At 38.3% G+C, this 25,809-nt stretch overlaps 2 protein-coding genes across 5 annotated transcripts in view; one reads left to right on the top strand and one right to left on the bottom strand.

Annotated features, from left to right (window-relative positions):
* Positions 1 to 23,920, top strand: part of LOC149842949 (Tetratricopeptide repeat (TPR)-like superfamily protein) — a 47,812-nt gene extending 23,892 nt beyond the window's left edge. For 2 of the 4 annotated variants that reach the window (XM_089999525.1, XM_089999522.1), the window contains 2 exons: positions 21,241 to 21,310; positions 21,418 to 21,865. The gene's annotated coding sequence lies outside the window, so the exon portion shown is untranslated. Of the gene's footprint in view, positions 1 to 16,814; positions 17,297 to 21,240; positions 21,311 to 21,417; positions 21,866 to 23,682 lie in introns of those variants that run through there. The other 2 variants (XM_089999524.1, XM_089999523.1) reach the window with 2 other exon arrangements.
* LOC149842950 (uncharacterized) lies at positions 6,081 to 8,026 on the bottom strand. Its single transcript, XM_090000777.1, has 2 exons — positions 7,547 to 8,026; positions 6,081 to 6,374 (listed from the first exon to the last, which is right to left on the bottom strand). Exons 1-2 carry the CDS (start codon positions 8,024 to 8,026, stop codon positions 6,081 to 6,083), a joined length of 774 nt encoding a protein of 257 aa, XP_089856903.1.
* Positions 23,921 to 25,809: the final 1,889 nt, after the last annotated feature.

Genomic DNA, 25,809 nt, shown 5'->3' with positions numbered 1-25,809 from the left:
TTTATTACTAGGTTTCACACTTATTCGTCGACCGATATCAAGAATCAACACCATTCATCAGAACATTAGAAATCAACATCTAATGACGTTACTTTTTTGGTATACCAATAACTACAGTTGAGTCAATACCACCACCCTCAGGCAAAGTGGTTGAATCTTCCTAAAACCGTAGCTGGGAGGTGAACCACCATATCGAGTTCAGGGGCACAATCACATACGGAGTTTTAGTATCCTCACGGTCTCCCAGGTCCGCCATTCAAGATTCCCATATTGTGAAAGGGACATCAAGGAAGAGATTAATTGCACCGTTTGGTCTCTTTTACCATTTTAAATAACTTTTTTTCAAGTTCTTTACACACAAACCGTTATGAAAATCAGCATGCAAAACCAACAAATTTCGAGCCCTGACCTTCACAATTTAACAATGCAATTAATTTTGAAAAATCAATTAATTTGCAGAAATAAATTTTGCAATGCATAAATAAAATCTACAACAATTGGAGCAACACATGCTCCTAGCCTACACGGCCGCAGTGGTTCACATCTGACCACCAATCTCAGAAATAATTTATGCATCTTTACAAAATTTTAGTGAATATGCAATACACACGGTTTTCAACATGTTTAAAAATGCACATTCAAAACACACAAAATCAATGCGCATACTCATGCAAATAGATGCTTGTAGAACACACCATCATGATCAATTTCATGCATAAATGACCAAACATGCATATGATTACAGTCATGTAAACACCAATTTATTTTCAGATTTATGCGTATGATATGCATAATTGCAAATTGATAAAATCAGGATCAGATTTATATATATCATTTCAAAAAGAGTACATATATCAATCTTAAACATGTACATGACAAATTTCATGTACTCAAACAACTATGCAGAAATTTTTACCTAGCCAACAACTGGGACTGATCCATGTATATGATCGAAATCCTGTACATGAGTCGGCTAATGCTGAAAAAAATATGTATTTTCAACATGTCGGCTGATCCATGTACATGATCATAGTCATGTACATGGGTCGGCCAGACCAGAATATACTATAACCAGCCTGCTGGCTGATCTATGTACATGTTCACAAACATGTACATGGGTCGGCCAGACCTGTGTACACTCATGGACAACATGCTGGCTGATCCATGTACATGATCGTAATCATGTGCATGGGTTGACTATGCTGGTATGCACACATGTATATATATATATATACCAAACTCAATACAAATTGAACATAAACATACACAGATACATAAGTGTCTAGGACAGATCTGAATCAAAACAAAATGATTTAATGCATAATCATGTAACTAGAACAGATCTGAATTGAAACAGTATGAACAGGTACTCGGCAAAACTAAAAAAAATAAAGTTAACATGTGATTCGGCATATATGAAAAAAAATAGACGTGTGGTACAACAGATCTGCATAATGCAAAAACTCGATAGATCTGTGTATCCATATATATTCAACAGATCTGAACCAGATCTGCGTGTATATGTATACTTGGTAGATCTAAATAAATATATATATTCATCTACAAGCATACACAACTCTACAGATCTGAGTCAAGATTATATTTTTTTTAAATGCATATTTTCAGGTGCATGTATATGCACACGTTAAGTTTGAAACAGTGAAATATACTTGGCTTAATGCATGTCTAAAAAACCATTATCAGATCTAAACAAACAATATATATATATATATATATATATATATATATATATATATATATATATTGTGTTTGTCCTTCATTATAAATTCTGAGATTTTTGAAAATTTGGTTAAGTATTTTGTAAGTTGATAGAAATCTTTGTTTTTAGGTGACGTCAGTTGAGTCGGGGCATGGCCCATGACCCATTGACAAGACCTAAACGACACAAAGATTTGTTTAAACTTTTTATTTTTAACCTTTAAAATCGAGTAAAATTCGAGCAAAATTTGGAGGCAAAAATCAGGTAATATATCATTTGATGCGTCTCGTAATTCTGAAAACATTGATATTTTGTTTTCTGAATTCGAGCTACGGTTGGCCCGAAAATCTTTTTTTTTTCAAAAGTGACATGCCTTGATGTGACCAGTACTGGATCGGATCCGATCGTTTTAATCCAAGTTGATATGGATATGGATCCAGTCAAAGATCGATATTAATTAGGATCTGGTCTAGGCTAAGATCCATATGGATATTGGATATCGATTTGAATCTTGGATTTGGATCCATATCCGAAATTGAAGGCCAACTAATTTAAAGTTTTAAATTCAATATACAAGGTTAAATTGAGTGAAATTTCATGTTAAAAAAACTCCCAAAGGGGTGAGATACCCTCTGGAACATTCTTAAAAATTTATTATTTAATAATTAAATAATTAAATAATTAATAATTAATAATTAATAATTAATAAAATATATTAATTAATAAACTATGAATTTTAATTATTTGGACAAGGGGGAAATTCCGCATTTGGTAGAACTCTACCTAGATAGGAGTTTTAGATAGATACCAATTTAGTTAAAAAAGAAATAAAATAAAATAAATGATAATAAGAGGGTAAATAAGATTTGGTTAGAGAGAGATAGAGTTCTACATCCTCTATAGAAGGACTCTAGAAGGGACGTCACCCTTTCTCTAGAAGACCAAAAAAAAAAATTATAAAAGGGTCTAACTCGCCCTTCTCTCTAGATTTTGTTTTCTAGAGAGAGGGAGATTGAGAGAAGGAAGAAGGGAAAAGAAAAAAAAGAAAGAAAGATAGAAAAAAAAAAGAAGAGAGGAAAAGGAAAGGAAAGAAGAAGAAAAAGAAGGTGAAGAAGGAAAGGAGGATCCCTTTCCGTTCCGATCATCCGACGAACACTTTTCAATCTTTTTTCATCTCTGATCGAAGGTACGAATTTCTCTATTGATTTAAACAGGAAGAAATAGCCTAGATCAGGTTTATGTAATAATTTAGTGGAAAAAAAGATATAATTTTATGTATATGTATATATAGAAATACACGATTTCGAATATATATATATACAGATTTACTCTTTTATAACGATTTTCATTATATACCAAAAACTTGATTTATGCCTGTCGATCTCTTGAATTCTTGTATTGATCATGTATAGTCTATTTCATGTTCAGATTTGATGAGTGTTCACCCAAGAATGGGCATGTCAATTTTCTGTTTTCTTGTATATGCATAGCAAAAATGCAAATGGATGCAATAAAATCAGATTTAGTGATCTTATTATTGTTCATGCCATGGAACATATATATATATATATATATATATATATATTCATATGTTCAGTTCTGCCGACTATGCAAATCACGCAGGTTTGTTTGCAGCCCCGAAAAAGAAATATATGAATGCTACGTATTCTAAAAACATATTATTGTACGAAAATAAAATAAACGAAACTACTCTACGATGCAATGCAACTAAAAAATCGACTATATGAAACGATATTACAGAAAAAAAACTATATGATATGCAATGCTAAAATATATTTTTACGTATGCAATGAACTTAAAATAAATTTACATTACCTATGAATCAAATAAAGAGATGGGGAAGAAGGAAACCTCGCAGCCACTTTCGATGAAGGGGTCGAGTAGAAGAAGTGGTCATTCCCGCGGTTCAAACGCATGCTCCGAAGACGAGGTAAGAGGCACTGTCGATAGCAAGGATCAGAAGTAGGATGAAAATCAAGAAGAAAGGAAGAAACAGTGATAGAACGAGATAAGAGAGGGAAAGAGAAGAGAAGAGGGAGAGAAGGAGGCTGGCATTTTTCCTAATGAGAGGACAACAACCGCTCTTTGTTTAAGACTATTTATAAAACAAAATTAGGTTAAACTAATTATTTTCTAAACACCCTACCTAATTTTATGAAATTCACAAAACTACTTTTTCTAAAAAAATATTTTCAAAAGAAGGCTATCAAAAATTCAAAAACACTCAGTTAAACTTGTTTTGTGTGATTTTTCTCCCTTTTTAAAATTAAAACCAACACCCTGAAAAATGTTGATAAGAATGAGTTTTTAATCAATTTTTATAACGAATCATGCATAAAAACGTGAATCTACAATACATAAATTATGCATGATCAAATTCTCTCATGCTTATCGTTTGCTAGTCCTCAAGCAAACTGACCCTCATAGAAAAAGTAAAAGTAAAACATGTAAATCAAATCCTAACTCACTTTCGTTGGAATCACGGTTGCATTTAGTATATGCAACAAGCTCTTTAAACTCCTGAGTTACCCCAGTGGATGAGTAAAGTCTCGTAAGGGTTTGCAGTGATGCTACCCACAAACATCTCTGTCATGTATACATCAAGATTCAAATTCAAGAAGCATTAGGCAGTTAAGAAGTTCGTTTAAACAAACATTTCATGCCATTATACTTTCACAACGTGTTTAGAGCCTTTACATACCACCACAGAATAAAAGCTTTTTTCTCTACTTTTCTAAAAGTCTGCAATCATTTATGCTTTGTTCTTTAAAAATCAAGTACACTCACACCATTGCCATTGCTTATTTATCCTCACTTATATGTTTTCTGCACAGGTTTTCATAATTATTTTTAAGCAGTGAACTTTGTCTTTATGCTCTTGATTTTCTTTCTTTTTCTTTTTCAATTTTCAATTTTCTATGGTTTTTCTTTTTTTTCGTTGAGCACTATACCAATTTTTAGGTTTTCATGACCTTTGTAACGAGCTTTAAGTCAGCAACTCCTAGGTCAGACGACCTTAGAGCACCAGATACAAAGTATCCCTCGGACTTAATTGCTCGAGTCACTAGGCCTTCTATTTTTATAGTTTTACGTATAGCTTTCTTCTTGTCATGTGCAATGTCAACATCTCTTAAGCTTTCTATAAAGTCCATGTAATGGGCTTTTGGGTTGGTGGCTTCCAAACCAGATGGTTTTAGGGCACCAGGTGTAAACACCCCTCAGGCTCTATTTGCTTGATCCAAATAAGCCACAAATATTGACTTAGACCAAGAAGTGATTTTCTTCATTGTCCTTTTCGGTATGGGAATCAAACACTTCAACTTGTGTTTGAGCCCAGCTACTAGAGACAATAAAGACATCAAACAACTAAACATATGCTCTTTTTCTTTTTTAAGCTCTTATTTCTGATATTGTTCATTTGCTTAGTTTTTCAAAAATGACGTTGTGCATATTCATACTTGTGATTTAAAAATAAACTTTAGCATGTATCTACTATCATTTCTTTGAAATCCAGATAAATGACAACGTTTTTTCATATTAGTGTCAGAATTTTTTTTGTAAAGCATTCTTATAAAGATTAAAACTTATTCTTTAAAAGCTTAATTTTTATGAGTTTTCATTAATGCAGATACATGGACAGAAAAAAAAATTGGGTGCAAAATATACCCTCCCCAATGCTTGAATGACATTGTCCTTAGTGGCACTCCTCCATGCTTATATGCAACTAAATGAATGCACAATAATAAATAAAAGATACACAAGGGATGGGATAGATGTCACCTGATCCGCGCTATGGAATCTCATTTGTTGTTGCACTGTACTAGCTCTTGAAGAGATTCCAACCTGTATCACTACCTGCAACTCATAATAACTTCACAAAAATAAATATGCAAAGCATACATAATTTGTCTTCCATGCACATGAACCAAAAAGAAAGAAATATGCAAACTACTACAAAGAAAAACTACGAAATAACCAAAGCCAAATGCTAACGGTACAACATACATACACCGCGCACTGCCTCACACGCCCACAAGGTCAATGACCTTGATATCCTGACTAGTAGCGACATCTGAAATGCAGGGCTTCAACCGTTGCCCATTGACCTTGAAGTTCCCGCCCGTCCGTTGGTCCAAAATATCAACAACACCATGTAGAAATACTTCTTGAGCTATGAACGGGCCATCCCATCTCGACTTCAGCTTTCGTGGAAATAATCGGAGTCGCTAATTGAAAAGCCAAACCTTCTTACCAGGCTCGAACTGTTTCCTCAAAATATCTTATCATGAAAATGCTTGGTTCGAGCCTTGTAGATTTTAGCACTCTCATACGTATCGTTTCACAACTCCTCGAGTTCACTCAACTGCAGCTTCCGCTCTGCGCCAGCTTGGGCCATCTCAAAATTAAATTTCTTAATCGCCCAATAAGCCCTATGTTCCAATTCAATAGGGAGATAACATGGCTTCCCAAAAACCAATAGGTAAGGAGACATGCCAATCAGAGTCTTGAAAGCAGTCCTGTATACCCACAATGCATCGTTCAAGCGCTGCGACCAGTCCTTTCGGTCTGGCCTGACTGTCTTTTCAAGAATACGTTTGATCTCTCTATTGGAGACCTTGACCTGATCACTAGTCTGTAGATAGTATGGCGTAACAATATGATGATGTACCAAATACTTCTTAAGGAAGCAACGTGCACATTCTTGAAGTGCTTGCCTCTATCGCTAATAATGGCTCTCGAAATGTCGAACCTGCTAAAGATATTATACTTGATGAATCTGAGCACCTCTTTGTGATCATTGGTTTGAGTGGCCACGACCTCGACCCACTTGGACACATAGTCTACCGCCACCAAGATATAAACATTGCCGAACGAAGGCAGGAAGGAACTCATAAAATTGATGCCCCAGACATCAAAAATCTCAACTAAAAGGATGTGGAGCAGGGGCATCATATTACGCTTGGAAATATTTCCTGTTTGCTGACAATGTAAGTATCTCCTACAAAACTCATGTGATTCTCGATGCAGTGTCGGCCACAAAAATCCAGATTTGAGGACCTTCGTAGCGGTCCTCCGACTAGAAAAGTGGCCTCCACAGGCTAAGAAATGACAAAAAGCTAAAATGGATTCGAACTCTTCTTCGAGAATGCACTTTCAAATCATCTAGTCGGGACATAGCTTGAACAACTCTGGATCCTCCCAGAAGTAGTGTTTCACCTGTGCCATAAAACGGTCTCTCTCATTCTTGTTTCAATGCACAGGGAATCTTCCAGTCACCAGATAATTAATGATATCCGCAAAGCAGGGGAGACATTTTACATGGAGAAGCTGCTCATTAGGGAATGAATCATGTCTGCTGATTTGATGACCGGTAGAGTCTGATCCTTGCATAGGAAGGCATACTTGAGCGAAGCGGGCATGGGCTTTAGCTCAATCTTCGGCGGACTCTCAATCGAAGGTCTGATAGGCTTCTCTGCCAAATCTGGGAGGGGCTCAATATGCCAGGTCCACTGCAATTCTCTTGACGATAAATCGATCAATGCAGGGTTATCTCCCACGAGTCATTCATCAACCACCTCCTGAGGTGGATCACTCAACGTCCAAACCGACTCTGCTTCTACTAGGTCCTAGACTAAATCAACCTGGAAAGAAGTATCTGCTCCTACAAGGCCCATCGCAGCGTTGAAGATGTTCAACCTCATCTTTCTGTTGCCAAACAAAAAATCCATCGCACTTGTGCGACAATTAATGTACACGTTGACAGTAGCTAAGAAGGGTCGACCTAACATAATGGGTCGACCTCACTTTATCCACTCTCTCCATATCTAAGATAATGAAGTCAACAGGGAAGTAGAAGTCCTCCACCTTGATCAGAACGTCTTCAAGAATCTCTCGCGGGACCTTGATCGATCTGTCTGCTAGCTGTAGGGTCATTAGTGTAGGCTTCATCTCCTTTAGCCCAAACGCGATATAGAAAAAACCTGGCAAGACCTTTATGCTTGCCCCAAGGTCGAGCAAAGCACGCTCGACGGTGATGTGCCCTATGACGCATGAGATAATCGGAGCCCCTGAGTCCTTGAACTTAGGCGAAGTTTGGTGTTGTAACACCGCACTAACCTGCTCAGTCAGATAAATCTTCTTTGTCACATTCGACCTTAACTTCTTTTTCTGTGTATAAAGCTCTTTCAAGAACTTTGCATATGTAGGGACTTGTTGTATGGCATCTAGCAAAGGAATGTTAATCTGAATATGCTTGAAAATCTCAAGCATCTCCTGCATCTTCATCCCTTGCTTGTCGAACGACTTCGGTTTCTCTAATGCCTCAAGAAAATGGGTCTTGGGTAGATATGATCTGGAAGGCTCAGGTGGAGGATCCCTCCCGCTTTCCTAGGATGTCTCAATAGGGACTGACTGCTTAAAAATCTGTCTCTCTCTTTCTTCTGCAGTCTTCCTAGTTCTATGAAACTCTTTCCTGCCCTAAGGATGGTAATCGCCTGTGCCTGCTCTTGATGTGTATGTTAAGACATATGTAATAATACATCTATATATATAAATATAGATGTATTCACCATAATACCCGATAGGGGTATTATGGTCTTTTCATAAGTACCCAATAGGGGTACTTGTTTTATTTCTTTTATTTTCCTGTTTTTTATTTTTGTTTTTTTATTTTCTAAAATGTATTTTGGGATACCAAAAGGGGCCCCACAATGGAGTCGTTGGGGCCCCCCAATGGTCACAATTGTGACCGTTGGGGGCTCCCAACGACTCTATTGGGAGCCCCCTTTGGTCTCCCTTTTCTTATAAATAGGGGGAACCCCCCCTTGTATTTTGTATTGCTTTAGAGAGCTCCTCTCCAATAAAAGAGATATTCTTTTTATGTGTGTAGCCTTATTATAAGGCCCTTCGTATATCCCTTGGTGGATTTCCTCTCTTATGCTTGTTTCATTTGTCCGTGTTGGACATAGTGAATGCTTTGGCATTCTTGGATTCTTCCGCATACTTCATTATATGGTATCAGAGCCATACGATCTTCTAAGGTAAAATCGTGTCTCTCTCTACTTCCTTTCTTTTTCACATCTTCATTTTGTAGCAATGGAAGTCAAGATCGATCTATCATTCAAGCTCAATGGAAAAAATTACATGATGTGGGCATCCGCAATGAAGAATAATCTCAAAGGCAAGAAGCTTTGGGGTTATGTAATGGGAACCGTTCCGGAACCCCAACTTAAGCTCACAAAGATGGAAGAAGATCAAGAGAAAGCACTTGAAGGTGATGCTCGTCTCAAGGCCATAGAAGATTATCATCACCAAATGGAAGATTGGGAGAGCAACCATGTAAAAATCCTAGCATGGTTTATGAATAATGTTGAATTTAAGGTATGTGCAAATATTGCAAAATTCCGCCGGGCAAATGAAGCTTGGTTTTTTATGAAGGGTATGTTTACCCAAAAGGATCTTGCAAGAGCTTATTTTTTGCAAGAAAAAGTGAGAACCACAAAACAAGGCGACATGAGCATACAAGACTATTATAGTGCTCTAAATCCTTTGTGGGATGAATTGGCTCTTTTAGAGCCTAAATGGGTGGCTATGGAGGATGTGGAACTAAGACAAAAACAAATGGAACAAGATAGATTGTTTCAATTTTTATTTGGGCTTCGTCCCGAATTTGAACAAGTTAGATCCTCACTTCTCCATAGATCTACGTTTCCTCCTTTAGAAGAGGCTATTGTCGAGATTACTCAAGAAGAGACTAGGCATAGCATGGGTAAAAGCATAGATGAAGTTCTTGCCGTATCTAAACCCGACAATCATGTTAAAACATACAAACCACCTCATTTTGGTAAGCAAGGGAGTGGTGGAAGAAAAATGATTATATGTCATCATTGTTATGAGCCAGGACATATTAAACCCGTTTGCCCAAAGCTAAATGGGGCATTCAAGCCAAAGGTGGCTTCCGTTGAGGAATCATCCACCAAAGAAGATGACGGCAAGAACGGGGATCTCAAAGATACTCTTGGTCAAATCTCCTTGGCTCTCCAACAAATTCTAAAGGCTACTTCTTCCACCATCGGTGCCGCCATTGCCTCATCATCACCTCCCGGTACGTACTCTTGGATTTTAGATTCCGGAGCCTCTTTTCACATGACTTCTCATGAAAATGCATTAACCAACGTGCACACCAATTCAAAAATATCTTGTGTCTCTACGGCCGATGGAACTTTTCTCAAAATAAATGGTATTGGAACTCTTGATTCTAAAAATGTTCAAAATTTTCTTTTTCCAAAAGTTAAAATAGTTCCTAAATTAAATCTTAACCTCTTTTCCGTTTCTCAAATTGCCGACCATGGATGTGAAATATCTTTCTCATCCCAAGAGTGCTTTGTGCAGGATCTCCGGTCCGGGAAGCGGATTGGGCAAGGCCATAGGAAGGGAGATATTTATTTTATGGATAACTTAATGCTTCCAAATACCTCATTTTGTACTTATGTCCAAGACAAAAATATTGAAACTTGGCATAAAAGGCTTGGACATCCAAGTTACTCTAAAATGTATCTTTTTCTTTTTGGAAACAAGTTCTTGTAAAGAAAAAGATATCAATTGCAAAGATTGCATTTTTGGAAAAATGAAGTCTATTCCTTTTTCTATTAGAACCTTTGTGACAACAAGACCTTTTGAATTGGTGCATTCCGATGTATGGGGACCATCTCCGGTTCTATCCAAAGGTGATTATTAATATTATGTTACCTTTATTGATGATTATACTAGATATGTATGGATTTATTTTCTTAACCTTAAATCAGAAGTTTTTAACTTCTTCAAAGAATTTCATGCAAAAGTTCAAAATCAATTTCAAAGTCAAATATCCATTCTTAGATCCGATTCGGGTGGAGAATACTTCTCAAATGAGTTTCAATCATATTTAAAACAACATGGCATTTGTCATAAAAAATCTTGTCCAAGAACTCCTCAACAAAACGGCCTAGCGGAAAGAAAACATAGGCATATTTTAGAAACCACTAGATCTTTACTTATTTCTAATAATATTCCTAAAAGTTTTTGGGCCGAAGCCGTGTTAACCTCCACCTATTTAATCAATAGAATGCCATCTTCAAAATTGAACAATATCTCTCCTTATGAAAAACTTTTCAATATGACACCCGACTACAATCGTCTTCGTATTTTTGGGTGTAAATGCTTTGTTCTTTTACATAAAAGAGATAAATTGTCACCTAAAGCAATAGAATGCGTATTTTTAGGATATGGTGAAAATCAAAAGGGCTATAAATGCTTTGACTATAAAAACAATAAGTTATTTGTCTCCAAAGATGTGACCTTTTTAGAAGATGAAAATGGATTTGAAATATTGGAAAAACCAAATGAAATTGATTATATGTTTATCAATGATCTTTTAGAAGTTTCAAATGATGACTCTTTGAGTCATCCAAAATTTTTCGAAAATACTCATGATTCTCATGATAATGATGTATCACCAACTAATGGTGACAATCTCCAAGTATACACTCGGCGTGAGGAAGCACAACCTATTAGTTCTTTAGAAAAATTCTTGCGGCTTAATGAACCCCTAGAAGAAACCTCCCTTAGGCGATCTTCTAGTGAATCAATTCCACCTAATAGGTTTGTCTCATATGAAACTCTCTCACCTAACTATAGAGTTTGTCTAATAGCCTTGCATTCTTACTATGAACCTTCCCATTATAATCAAGCAAAAAATATTCCTTATTGGGTTGAAGCAATGAAAGTTGAATTAGATGCTTTAAATAAGGCTAAAACTTGGAAAATAGTTCAACTTCCTCCAAATAAAAAAGCTATAGGATGTCGGTGGGTCTACAAAGTCAAAACAAAAAGTGATGGTTCCCTATAATGTTATAAAGCTAGATTAGTTGCTAAGGGATATTCACAAGAATATGACATCGATTATGAGGAGACTTTTGCCCCCGTGGCTCGCATGACAAGCGTTAGAACTCTAATTGCTGGAGCATCATCTAAGAAATGGCCTATATATTCAATTAGATGTTAAAAATGCCTTTCTTAATGGTTAGTTGAATGAAGAAGTATATATGGACCCTTTGCCAGGAATTAGTGTTAATCAAGGTCAAACTCTTCGATTATTAAAAGCTTTATATGGCCTTAAACAAGCCCCTAAGGCTTGGTATGATAGATTTAGTGCTATCATGTTACAATTGGGATTTCGTTCATGTTATACTGACACTGCTCTTTTTGTTAAACGTGCAGGTAATAGTATCATCATCCTTCTGCTTTATGTTGATGATATGATCATCATTGGCAATGATGAAAGTGATATTCTTAATGTTAAAAATATGTTAAAACATAATTTTGATATGTCTGATCTGGGTTTTCTCAGGTACTTTCTTAGTATAGAAGCAACATACTCTCCTCGAGGGTATATATTGTCACAGATGAAGCTTGCTGCAGACATATGTTCCAAATCTGGGATTTCAGATGACAAAAAGGTGGAGACTTCTGAGGTTATCAATGCTAAAGTACGACTGGAGGATGGAGTTCTGCTGGATGATCCTACGCCCTACAGGCAACTCATTGGCTCTCTCACCTATCTGACTATCACCAGGCCTGATATTGCTCATGCTGTGCACTCTGCAAGCCATTTTCAGCATGCCCCTACATCTGTGCATATGAGTGCTGTGCTTCGGATCATTCGATACATCAAAAATACTTTGACTAAAGGGCTATTCCTATCCTCACTCTCTTCCTTAGATTTACTGGCTTATACTGATGCTGACTGGGGAGGAAACCCAAATGATCGAGTCTCAACTACTGGCTTTTGTGTTTTCTTAGGAGATTCGCTAATTGCTTGGAGGTGCAAGGAACAACAAAAAGTCTCATTGTCTTCTACTGAAGCAGAATACAGGGCTATGACAACTACTACAATGGAGCTTGTGTGGCTTCAAAGTCTTCTTCAAGATATGGGAGTCGAAATTACCGGTGCTTCGAAGCTTTGTTGCGACAACAAAAGTGCCATCTATATTGCCAGCAACCACACCTTTCATGAGAGGACTAAACATATTGAAATGGACTGTCACTATGTACGTGATGAATATCTTCGTGGGACAGTTACACTGTCATATGTCACTTCAGAATATCAACTTGCAGATTTCTTTACCAAAGCCCTGCCTGCTCCTCGCTTCTTGTTCATTCTTGGCAAACATTCGGTCATCTCCCCGTAAAGTTTGAGGGGGGGTGTTAAGACATGTAATAATACATCTATATATATATAAATATAGATGTATTCACCATAATACCCGATAGGGGTATTATGGTCTTTTCACAAGTACCCAATAGGGGTACTTGTTTTATTTCTTTTATTTTCCTGTTTTTTATTTTTGTTTTTTTATTTTCTAAAATGTATTTTGGGATACCAAAAGGGGCCCCACAATGGAGTCGTTGGGGCCCCAAACGGTCACAATTGTGACTGTTGGGGGCTCCCAATGACTCTATTGGGAGCTCCCTTTGGTCTCTCTTTTCTTATAAATAGGGGGAACCCCCCTTGTATTTTGTATTGCTTTAGAGAGCTCCTCTCCAATAAAAGAGATATTCTTTTTATGTGTGTAGCCTTATTATAAGACCCTTCGTATATCCCTTGGTGGATTTCCTCTCTTATGCTTGTTTCATTTGTCCGTGTTGGACATAGTGAATGCTTTGGCATTCTTGGATTCTTCCGCATACTTCATTACAGTGTACATATGCAAGACATGCATCGGTTTCTTACTCGTAGGGTTGACCAAAGGCTGGTTAGGTAATGTCCCCTCGCTTCACCTACTTAGTGCCTCGGTAAGCTGTTTCATCTGTGTTTCTAACTTTGCAATGGACTAGATATGGGAATGCAGGTTTGCTTCGATGTCCGCAAAAGCCTGAAGCATCTTGTCGTCAAAGGACTGACTACATGTGGGCTCCTGAGATTGAGGCTGACTAAAGGAAGACTAAGCTTGAGGATAGATAGGTCTCTGAAAGCTCGACTGGTAGCCGCCTAGTCTAGGCTGGTTTTGGGAAGGGACAAGGGGTTGTTGTGGGTTTTTTCATGAGATGTTGAGATGGTTTCGCCAACCTGGGTTATAGATATTTCAGAATAGGTTGGGTGCGGGCTTGGCAAAACCTTGCGCCACCTGAACTTATTCTTGAACAAATTTAGGGTATTGCGGCGTCGCAGGGCAATCAAGAACATGATGTGCTGGGCTAGCACACAGTGCGCACAACTGCATAGCTGATGAGGGATTCGATAACAGCTAATCTAATTTCTAGGTCAGCTGGTCAACCTTGTTTTACAACTCAAGGTGTGTCCCTATCTCTAACATCCCAACCTTCTTCTCTCCAACAGGGGCAGGTGTTGCCCTTTCAGTTCTAGAGGCCGAAGCGTGATACATAGAATTTTCACTAAGGGTTTCGAATAAGGCTCACACTTCATCCTCGCTTTTCACCAGAAAACGATGCAGATCATTTTTGCGTTTTCCCAAATGAACTAGATCGACGACAGAAAATATATGGCTAAAAAAAATTCTGCCTTTAACGTCCGATAAAGGTTTAAGTTCATCCCGATCTTTTTGGGCATTTTGCATGATCAAACAACCCTGCGTGAATATGCAAATCACGCAGGTTTGTTTGCAGCCCCGAAAAAGAAATATATGAATGTTGCGTATTCTAAAAACATATTACTGGACGAAAATAAAATAAACGAAACTACTCTACGATGCAATGCAACTCAAAAATCGACTATCCTAGATGAAACAATATTGCAGAAAATAAACTATATGATATGCAATGCTAAAATATATTTTTACGTACGCAATGAACTGAAAATAAATTTACACTACCTACGAATCAAATAAAGAGATGGGGGAGAAGAAGCAAACCTCACAGCCGCTTCCGATGTAGGGGTTGAGGAGAAGAAGTGATAGTTCTCGCGGTTGAAACGCATGCTCCGAAGACGAGGTAAGAAGCACCGGCGATAGCAAGGATCAGAAGTAGAATGAAAATCAAGGAGGAAGAAAGAAATGGGGAAGAATCAGTGATAAAACCAGATAAGAAAGGAAAAGAGGAGAAGAGGGAAAGAAGGAGGCTGGCATTTTTCCCAATGAGAGGACAACGGCCTTTCTTTATTTAGGACTATTTATAAAACAAAATTAGGTTAAACTAATTATTTTCTAAACACTACCTAATTTTATGAAATTTACAAAACTACCTTTTCTAAAAAAATATTTTCAAAAGAAGGCTATCAAAAATTCAAAAACACTCAGGTAAACTTGTTTTGTGCGATTTTTCTCCTTTTTGAAATTAAAACCAACACCCTGAAAAATGTTGATAAGAATGGATTTTTAATCCATTTTTACGACGGATCATGCATTAAAATGTGAATCTACAATGCATAAATTATGCATGATCAATAAACATAAAAAACAAATTTTCCCCAGCAGTGGTGTGTAGGCTTTCAGCATGGGGTTTACATAACAAAAGTGCCATGTTGCATGGTCAAAGAATGCAATTACGTCTGGTTGATCAGTGCTTTATAAATCAACAAGCATCAAATCCAAATCCATGGATGAAATCATGAAATGAAAGTATTTTGATAGTCAAGAATCCTTTCATGCCTGAAGATATGGAGGATCAGATATCTGCCAAAATTAATGTCTCAAAGAAGTATTTTTGATGTTAGCATATGAGCCAAGTTGCTGCACTCAAATCCGTAGTCGCAAACTTGAAATTTCAGTGCATAAAGTGCACACTCCAGCCCTTTCGAGGATATACTTTCATGTAAATTGGTCCAGGAAAAGAGGATAGCGTGCTGCTAGTAGTAATTTAGCAGATAGTATGTGAATCATGTTTTTAGGTATGAAAGGACCCAATCGTTTATGTACATTGTTGGCTGGATGCAGAAAGCTGTAGTCTGAGACAAGTACGATGCCTTATTGGGTGATGACTCTCATAATCTGACATATTTCTCGAGTAAGTTTTCTTTATGATCTATTTTATTTGTGATCTACATCATTGCAACCATTAAGTGTAAGGAGAAGCCCGCAAAACGAGCGAAAGGAAGAAGAGGGAGCAGCTGTGAACACCATATTTTCAGTAGTGTGGAGTGGCACATAATGTTAGGTATTTATAGTTTGATGATAGTAACCTTAATGACATTTAGTAACAGCATCCTATTTTAGATTAATTTGTAAATTATACTACAAGTAGGATGCCCTTAATTAATTATATAACTGTATATACTGCATGACTGCCACTCATTAAAACTATATAACTGAAGGATCAAGATGCCCCTGGAAGCACGTGTATTTCCTTCATAACACATCCCCTGTAGTTGTACATTCTGTTTTAAACTTTAAACATGTGCAATTTAACTTTAAGAAAGTGGTGTCTTGTTCTTGATATTGGAATTTTGAACTGACAAACATCATTTCAATTTCTTCATTTTCATTTCCTCTCACAAAGTGACGGTCTATATGTAAATGTGTAGACTTAAGAAGCATATTATCACAAAAAACTATGTTTGTATGGTATTTGGCCAGAATATTCATTTAACCGTATTTTCAGACCATTTTGAATATAATTCCTACAACTTGATTGGGCTACAAATTTTTGCTTTCTACTTCAAGATATTTCTGCCTCAAACATACAATAACTTGCTATTGACTTTCTGCCCAATCTGCAGCAGATTATCCAATAATTGACTGCTATATGTTTTCTGGGATCATTTTGTAATAAAGGAGAAGCAATTTTACCTTTTATGCATCACAATTTTCTTTAATGCTGCGATGTGAACCAATAGCATTCATGCTTACATTTTGTGCAAGCTATATGTTACTATTAATGCCCTCTATTCGATAACAATTTCAAGTGAGATTCTTTGTTAATGGAAAGAATAGTAGTGCAGTTTCAGGGAAAGAATGCAAGTTTGGTTTTTCAGTAATTTTGTAAAACCGAACCGACTTTTTCTCTCTTTCCTTTGTCAGATGTACAGCATTTCTTTTATATCACCTTTAGTTGATGATAAGGCTCAATTTATCTTTTGTAGGATGTGCCCCTGATATTGCTTGTCTACACATTTATCAGAGGATACCATTTTGGCTTGTCAGCTATGTCACATGGGTGCGGGTGCGGGGATGCGGCACTTCCAAAAAACCCGGGTGCGGGGGTGCGACAGGGGAAAAAATGTATATATATATATATAATTTTGAAGTTTTAACAGCTTAACATTTAACAGTTAACATTGTCATAATATTATTCATCATGCATGATATCAAATTATCAATCAAATAAGTAAAGCAATTACATAAATCAACCTAAATATCAATCAAATAAGTAAAGCATAAAAGAACTAAATTACGTACCAAAGTATATCCTGATGAAGTAATGGATGTTAATAATTTTCTTCTTCATCATCAAATGCATCATTAGAAGGAATACTGGGCTCAGTTAAATCCATGTTTGTTATGTTGAAATCATGCTCTCCCTCAAAGTTACACTCTTTTGGGTTTATATCCCAAAATTTGGATGTTTTTTGTCTGCGTTACAAACCCAATTTGAAAATGTTAAATACAATACAAGTATATTTAAATGAAAACTAAGAAATAATCAAATAACTAAGAAAGCAAATTAGTACCTGTATTCATCATTGCTTCGTGAAAGTAATCGAAGATTTAAATGAACATATACTAAATCCTCTGCACGCTTGCTGGTGAGTTTGTTTCTTTTCATGTTGTGGATTTAAGAATATGTGCTCTAATTTCTTTCACAACAAGATGAACTAGCAGGCTGCGATAGCAATCTTAATGCAAGACGTTGGAGAAGAGGTGTTTCTGATCCAAATGTTGACCACCATGTGATAGGATCTATATTATCTTCTTCTCTCGCGAATAATGCCGGTCTATATAATCTCGAAGATGAAAATTTTCCAAACTCTTGTGTGACTTGATGTAGAAGATATGCTTCTGAAAAAAGTCTTGTCATACACATATTTCTATGTCTTGATAGCTCTAGGTTTAAATTTGGAGGGACACGACCAATACCATCAGCCCGCCACTTATTTGCATAATATTTTGGATTAAGAGAATGTGTCATGCAATGCAAAGGAGTGTTGCTCTTATCCCATCTTCTGACTAAAATTGAATGAATATGATTAAAAAAATTTGAATCATCCAATGCAGGATTTTTTTCTTCATGCTTGAAAACTATAACTCGTATTTTTTCAATCATATTATCCCACATTTCATAAACTCTGTGAAGCATGGGCTCATCCTTATCAATTTCTTTTAACATTTCCCAAATAGGTTGCGTAAATTGAAGGAAGTATACCACTCTATCCCAAAACTCATCATCAAGAATGAATTTTTTAATTTCTTGAGCCTTGATATCATCATCAGCACGATAGAATGTCCAATTTTCATCAGTCACCATGTTAATCAAAGCATTCTTCACTCTTTTAATCCTCTTCATCATCACAATGATGGACGCAAAATGTGTTTCAACGATCTTTAACAATTTTAAATCAGAATGCCTATTAAATATAGCATTAGCACGATGGTGGTTAACAACAAAATTCCTAATGCTTTTGACATTTCTTTCTAAATCTTCAATCCATAAACATAAAGCATATGCTTGTGAATTTTCTTCTTCTTTGGGGTTGCAAATGCTCTTTAGGGTTAGATTTAAGTTGTGTGCTACACAAGGAGTCCAAAAAATATGAGGGTACTCACTCTCTAAACTCAACGTTGCACTTTTACAAACTGGAGCGTTGTCTGTAATGATTTATACCACTTTCTGATCACCCACTTCTTTTATCACTTCTATAAACAATCCCCTCAAATACTCTGCATTTTTATATTCCCCAGATGCATCAACTGCTTTAAAGAATATTGGGCCACTAAGCGAACACGCAATAAAATTGATTAATGGACGCCTTTGAATATCTGTCCATCCATCAGACATAATAGAAACTCCATTTTGCTCCCATCAATATTTTTTAATCTTCAGCAACCTCTCCACATTTGCCCTCTCTTCTGCAAGAAGTGTGGTTCATATTTTTTCTGAACTTGCAGGCACATAACCACTCAAATTACAATTTGCCAAGGATGTTACTAAATCCTTCCAATAAGGATTTCTAGCCGCATTAAATGGGAGTGAACAAGAATAAAAATACCTCCCAACTTTTCTATCCAATTCTTCTCTTCCATATGTATTGAATGATGCTTGTATCGTTCCTCTACCTCCTACATTGACTTTTCTTTTTTTTCAACATCTTCTTGGTGGCTTGCAAATGGCACACTAACTGCACAAGAATAGGCCATTGCCTTTCTCTTCTCATATTCTTCTTGTATTGTCTTCGCATTGCCTCATCAATTTTTCTGCAAGCTGAAATGCCATGTCCTGGTATCTTCAATAAATGAGCTTTCACTCTTGTGTAAGACCCAACAAAATCTCTTTCGCAGAGCTTGCATCGAAATCTCTTGTTTCCACCACCTCTTTCTCCAGTTTTTGCAAGTTTATCTACATGTACCCATAGTGGCCCCACATCATCAATCCAACTACAACTATCAGCAAAACTAGCAGAACTCACATGTTGGGATGAGGATCACGCAAGTCCTTTCCCTTTATCCGTTATTTTTATCCTGAAAACACAAAAAAAATACATTCAAAATTTTAAATCAATTATACAGACTGACATTATCTTGATATAAAATCACCAAAGAGGGGGATCTGCCCCTCCCCTGCCAAAAACAGAGAGCAGAGACGGGGGCTCGACCCCCTCCCCTGTCGAAAACAGAGGGAGCAGGGGGGGGGGGGGACTCAGCCCCTCCCCTGCCGACCCAATAAGAGAGCGAGAGGGGGGGGGGGGGGCTCGGTCCCTCCCCTGCTGAAAACAGAGGGAGCAGGGTGGGCTCAGCCCCTCCCCTGCCGACCCAACAAGAGAGCGAGAGGGGGGGCTTGGCCCCTCCCCTGCCGAAATCAAAGGGAGCAAGGGGGGCTCGGCGCCCCCTCCCCTGTCGACCCAACAAGAGAGCGAGAGGGGGGGGGGGGGTGCTCGGCCCCTCCCCTGCTGAAAACAGAGGGAGCAGGGGGGGCTCAACCCCTCCCCTGCCGACCCAACAAGAGAGCGAGAGGGGGGGGGCTCGACCCCTCCCCTGCCGACCCAACGAGAGAAAGAGAGGGCGTAGGGGGGCTCGACCCCTCCCTTGCCGACCCAACAAGAGCAAGAGAGGGCGCAGGGGGCCTTGACCCCTCCCCTGCCAACCCAACAAGAGCAAGAGAAGGCGCAGGCGGGGATCGGTCCCTCCCCTGCTGAAAACAGAGGGAGCAGGGGGGGCTCAGCCCCTCCCCTGCCGACCCAACAAGAGAGCGAGAGGGGGGGCTCGACCCCTCCCCTGTCGAAATCAAAGGGAGCAAGGGGGGCTCGACGCCCCCTCCCCTGCCGACCCAACAAGAGAGCGAGAGGGGGGGGGGGGGGGGGGGCTCGGCCCCTCCCCTGCTGAAAACAGAGGGAGCAGGGGGGGCTCAACCCCTCCCCTGCTGACCCAACAAGAGAGCGAGAGGGGGGCTGGGCTCCTCCCCTGTCGAAAACAAAGGGAGCAGGGGGGCTCGGCCCCTCCCCTGTCGACCCAACAAAAGAGCGAGAGGGGGGGCTCAACCCCTCCCCTGCCGACCCAACAAAAGAGCGAGAGCGGGGGCTCGGCCCCTCCTCTGCCAACCCAACAAGAGAAAGAGAGGGTGCAGGGGGGGGGGGGGGGGGGGCTCGGCCCCTCCCCTGCCGAGCCAACGAGAGAAAGAGAGGGCGCAGGGGGGCCTCGGCCCCTCCTCTGCCGACACAAGCAGAGATCGAGAGGGACGTACCTGCAACGAGGGAGAGGAGGAGCTTCGGAGGTGGCGTCGGGAGGAGAGGGTTGCGCGGGAGAGGAGAGGAGTGATTTGGGCAAAAAAAAAAAATTTGCCCTAATCAATCCTTTTCATGGGGGGGGGGGGGGGGGTTAACGTCCGAAATGTGGATGAAAATGACCCTGGGTGCGTTGACTGCACCCAGGGTCGTGTTGACCGCACCCGGTGCCGCACCCGCACCCGCGTCGCGTCTGCGGCACCTGCTTTGCCGAGTCCCTGTGACATAGCTGGTCAGTTGTGGATTGATGCATTTCTAGGTGCATTAGTAAAAGCAAGTGCACATGCTATCACTAGTTCAGGAATCGGTGGTTAGGTTTGCCTTACCTTGCATTCATTCATTGAAAAGAGAGTAAAGACGTGTTGCTGTAAACCTACTCTTCAGTTTCTTTTGTGAAGAACTTGGGCATGCCATCTGAGGTGAGGGCCGACATCTGTCCTTGGCTCAAAGAAATAAGATCATTTTCTGAATTTGAGTCTCTGATGTTGATCAAGCATATTGTTTTATGAACTGTAACCATTATCTTCAACCAACCATTTTAAGACTAAGTTTGCTGATCATCTGTCTGTTATAGTTGATGGTAACCAGGTGAGAGTCATGACTTCTTCCATGAAGATGGTGTCTTACATGTTCACTGCATGCAGGTATTATTATGGCCAATTGTGGCACCTTTTTTAATATCAGTAGGACATTACATCATGGTTCTGTCTTCTTTTACAGTAAATTGTTTCTTGTGTTTTTCTTCATGTAGCTTTGCATTGAGGTTGGTGGAATTTGGAAATTCTGTTCTACATGTGCGCTACTTTTGCCTTCTCCTGCTGATGAACTCTTTGCTGAATGTGAGAATTGAAAGTGGTTGGGTTGAATCCTTTTATGGGCTTTGCTTTAACAGTTTCATGTTCATACAGAGATGACCTATCATTGGCTAAGCCATGCTAGGTCAACCTTGTGGTGGTGGTTGTACTGGCAGCCTGCATAAAGTCGAGGTTGGGCGTGTAATTTATGTACCACCTGTCTGACCGTTATTGTGGTGCAGTAGCAATTAGGTGCCGTGATAGATCTACAACTTTAAATAGTGTTGTTTCATGGAGAAGTTAGTCTATAAGGTATTTGTTGTGATATATAAAACCAGATAGTAGTTTGTCATTTTGATTCTTCAAATAAGGCCAGATTTGTCAAAGTGCAGGTGTTTCAGTAAATTGTGTTTTGTGGAGGAAAACATCGTGTCAACCTTTTTCCTGTTTCGAAGTTGGAAAGCCTGCTAACAAGAAAATCTGTGACATGGCCTTGCCTGTTGCAGTAAGAGCACACAGTTGCAATCTGGTTTGCACCCTTTAGGATTTATATGGCTTCAAGCTGAATTCAGTCTCTCTAGGGATGTAATGGGGCTGGGTTCTAGTCAGGTTTTGCAGACCTTTTTAAAAGTTAGACCAGACCTAACCGAATTTGATTTAACTCTGGATATGACTGAAATTGTTGACCTGTATGGGTTAATGGATTCAGGTATAGGTCGGGTGGGGTATAAATGGGTCTTGTTTTTCGCAGACTAATCGAGTTTAAAAATTGGACCTAAACATGACCGATCTACAGGTTCAGGTCTCTGATTGAAATTGTAGGCCCATGTGGGTTAATGGATTCAGGATTAAATGGAGTCAGGTATGAACGGGTTATGTTTGAAACTCACTCACTTTTTAATTGGGTCAGATATGATTCTCTTACGGGATTATATATTTAACAAACTCACTATTCCAAAGTATATCAAAATTCAGAGCTGAAAAGAAACATTAGTTGAAACAGGTATGGGTACAAATCTAATTCAGGTTTGGGTCAATTGTGTTGATGGGTCATTTAAGTTTGGATTGGTTCATTTTCAGGTTGGGTATGAAATGATTTTGGTTACAAACTGGGTTCATGTTGGGGTCTGTTCAAGTACAAATTGCATAAAACCATTTGGGTTGGGTATAAGAATGCCTGTATAAACTACTTTGGGTTTATATTTTTCTTACCCCAAAATGGCTCCTCTCTGATCCAAACCCATGGGTCTATCAAGATCGTATTGGTTTTGGTCTAATTAGTTCAGGTCGAGTATGGCCGACCTGGCCAGTTGCACCCTGCTGTCTAGAGAAGTGAAATTGGAACTGGCTTCCAATTCCATATTTGATTAGTAGAAACAGATTAGGGTCCATTCCAGAAATTGAACACATGGACACTGGTGCTTGGATTTTGATGCAAATATTTCAAACGACGGTGGGTCATTGTTGTGATCACGGTTTGGGAACCAAATTACATTTTTTGCGTCTCTTGGAAATGAATCCACCAGATTCTCCAAATCCAAACTCTCTCTTTCTCTCTCTCTCTAGCCATATCTTTTTAGCGTGATTTTTTTATGGAGTCACTGTTACATAAAAAAGGAAAATAATCATAGGCTCGACAAGCTGAATATAAACAATTTTTACTCGGCTCGACTGGACTCGTATAAGCTCGTTAGGTATTAAAAAAATAATTTAGATATATTTTACATGTATTTTTTTTATAAACCTATTTCTTTCAGCTCCAAACCAATGTATTTTTTCTATAAATAAACCAGCTCAAACTCAGCTCGTTTAACTCGCACATTATGAGCTCAAACTTGGCTTGGCTTGGCTCGCCACAAGAACGAGGCAAGCTTGAACACTGCAAGCTCGGCTCGTTCAGGTCATTTACCAGCCCTACCTGTGGTTACTCCAAATGGAGTTTTGTTTCATGAATTGGATATCATCAAACCTAGTTATATTTCCAACCAATAGGTCCCTATGGTTACTCCCACAGGAGTGTTGGTATACGAATTGGATCTGATCAACCTAGTTACTTGCATATCTTACCAATAGGGTATCTCAGGTGGGTTGAATTTGGGTTATATATCCAACTGACCCAAAATCCAGACCTGATTATTTTCATTGTTTGGATTTGATAAGTTTTCCAATCCAAATCTTATAAAGGTCCAAAATTGCTTGAATCTAATTAAGTTCTTTTGCAGGTAAATCTCGATCAATTAAGAGAGCTAATCAGATCAGATTTGAGAGATGTATGATCTGTATGTTGACCTGAACTGGTCACATCCCTACCGACCAGCCACAACTTCCACAAATTGGGCATTTATGGGACCAAACTTGGTAAAGATTGTTTTTGGTCTTTTCATAACAGATTAACAGCACAGTGTCAAAATAAAATTAAGGCAGGAACAAATTTTTTAGCTGTCACAGGGATATGGGTATGACGAGATACGCGGCACAGGTTCAACTTGTAAGTTCAATTTTTTTTCAAATACTTTTAGAATTTTTAGTATTTGTATCCTTGGATCATTCTCCAAATCCAAACTCTTTCCCATCTTTCAGTTCCAAAAAACTTAGGACAAAAAGTGACTTTCAGATATTTTCATGCACTCTTGGCAAAGAGAGGATTATTTGGCCCAAGAGCTTGGTTTAACAAAGGCTATAATTTTGAGTAAAATAACAATCTCTCATGCAGGTGAAAATTATAAAATATAAAACATGAGGCTATTAAATTCTTAGAATTTCTTCACAATAAATGAAAACTAAAGCTTAGAAGCATGCATCAATGGTGCTTTCTTAAAGCTATAGTTACCCAATAAAAAGACAAACCACAGTGGGGTCTTCGACTGGGGTAAAGTCGTAGGTGCGAAGAAAAGGAGAGTCTATGATGAAGGCTAAAAATGAAAGACGACGTTAAAAACGAGTATTTTTTTATCATTCAATGAGAATCCTGTAGTTCATAGAAACTAGGGGCAATATAATCTAGAATTTCATGGTCTTATACATGGTCTTCCTTTAAGCAAGGAATTGCTTGAAAACTGGCTCGAACTATAACCTGGAATGAAAACTAACTTCCCAAGAGAGCCCATCATCATTTAGCTATTGCATTTATTTTTCTCGTTGCTGGTCATATATATAGAACCAACTTCGGGATTGGGCATAGTATGAAAGATCTTCTAGAGGCGTATATTTCTTCGGGGAGTCGATTGGGATGTGACATGCAGAAGAGAAATGCTATCCCCACTCACACCAAGACATAACTTTTACCAAAAGTTGTGTCGCCCAGAGCAAAAGGGGCATGATGACTTGACGTCATCCTAACCCACTTGTCGAGCAAGGATGAAAGTTGGCCTTGACCAATAGGGTAGATCAAGAAAATAACAGTAGCACTGATCATGTTTGCATGAATTAAACCTAACCTACTCATTTTTTTAATAGAACCAAAATGCACATGACCCAGTCTAGCATACCATAATTCGAGAGAGTCAAGCAAGTAAGTAGAAACATAAGTAGACTTATTAATCACATTCAGTTTAAACAAACTATAAAAAACAAAGACTTTACCTATTAATACATGGTCCTTTGACAATATTAAACTGTCATATTCAAACATTGTAATATCGTGTATTTTTCTATGATTTTTAAATTCAAAAAATATGAATTTTAAATTATGTATTTAATTAAAATGATAAAAATCATGGAAAATATATTAAAATATAGGTGACATCCGCTGGGTCTGGGCGTGGCCCAGATCCCACTGACACGACCTAGATGAGCCAATTATAATTTGAGAAATTTTTTGTTTTTAACCTTTACATTCGACCGAAATTCAGGCAAAAAATTAGGTGTATATCGTTACATGCGCTTCGTAATTTTGAGCACAATGGTGGCCTATTTTTTTAAAATTGGGTTGCGGTTGGCCCGAAAATCGCATTTTTAAAAAATGATCAACCACTAATTTTGTCTTTTTCTGGATTTAATCGAACTGGATCTACTCCATTTGATCTAAGTTAGTATGGATCTGGACTCAGTCCAAGATCCATATTGACTAAGATCTGGTCCAGGTAGGATCCATATGGATTTGAATATGGATTTAGATCTAGATTTGGTTTAAAATTCATTCATGGTCAATTTAAAACTTTAAAATCAATTTAAAATTTAAATTGAGTAGGTAGAGTTCTACCTGGGGTATAACTCTACTCTATGGAGACTTCCAGAGGGGGCGACACCCTCTGGAATATTATCAGAAATATTATTTAAAATAATAAATAAAATAATTAATTATAAGGATAATATCTAGAGATAATGTAGAGTTCTACATGAAGTAGAAC

Source organism: Nuphar pumila, chromosome 3, assembly GCF_984573655.1.
Source record: "Nuphar pumila chromosome 3, dmNupPumi1.hap1.1, whole genome shotgun sequence".
Classification (NCBI taxonomy): domain Eukaryota; kingdom Viridiplantae; phylum Streptophyta; class Magnoliopsida; order Nymphaeales; family Nymphaeaceae; genus Nuphar; species Nuphar pumila.
Note: the sequence above shows the minus strand (reverse complement) of the source record. Positions and strands in the feature narration are given on the sequence as shown.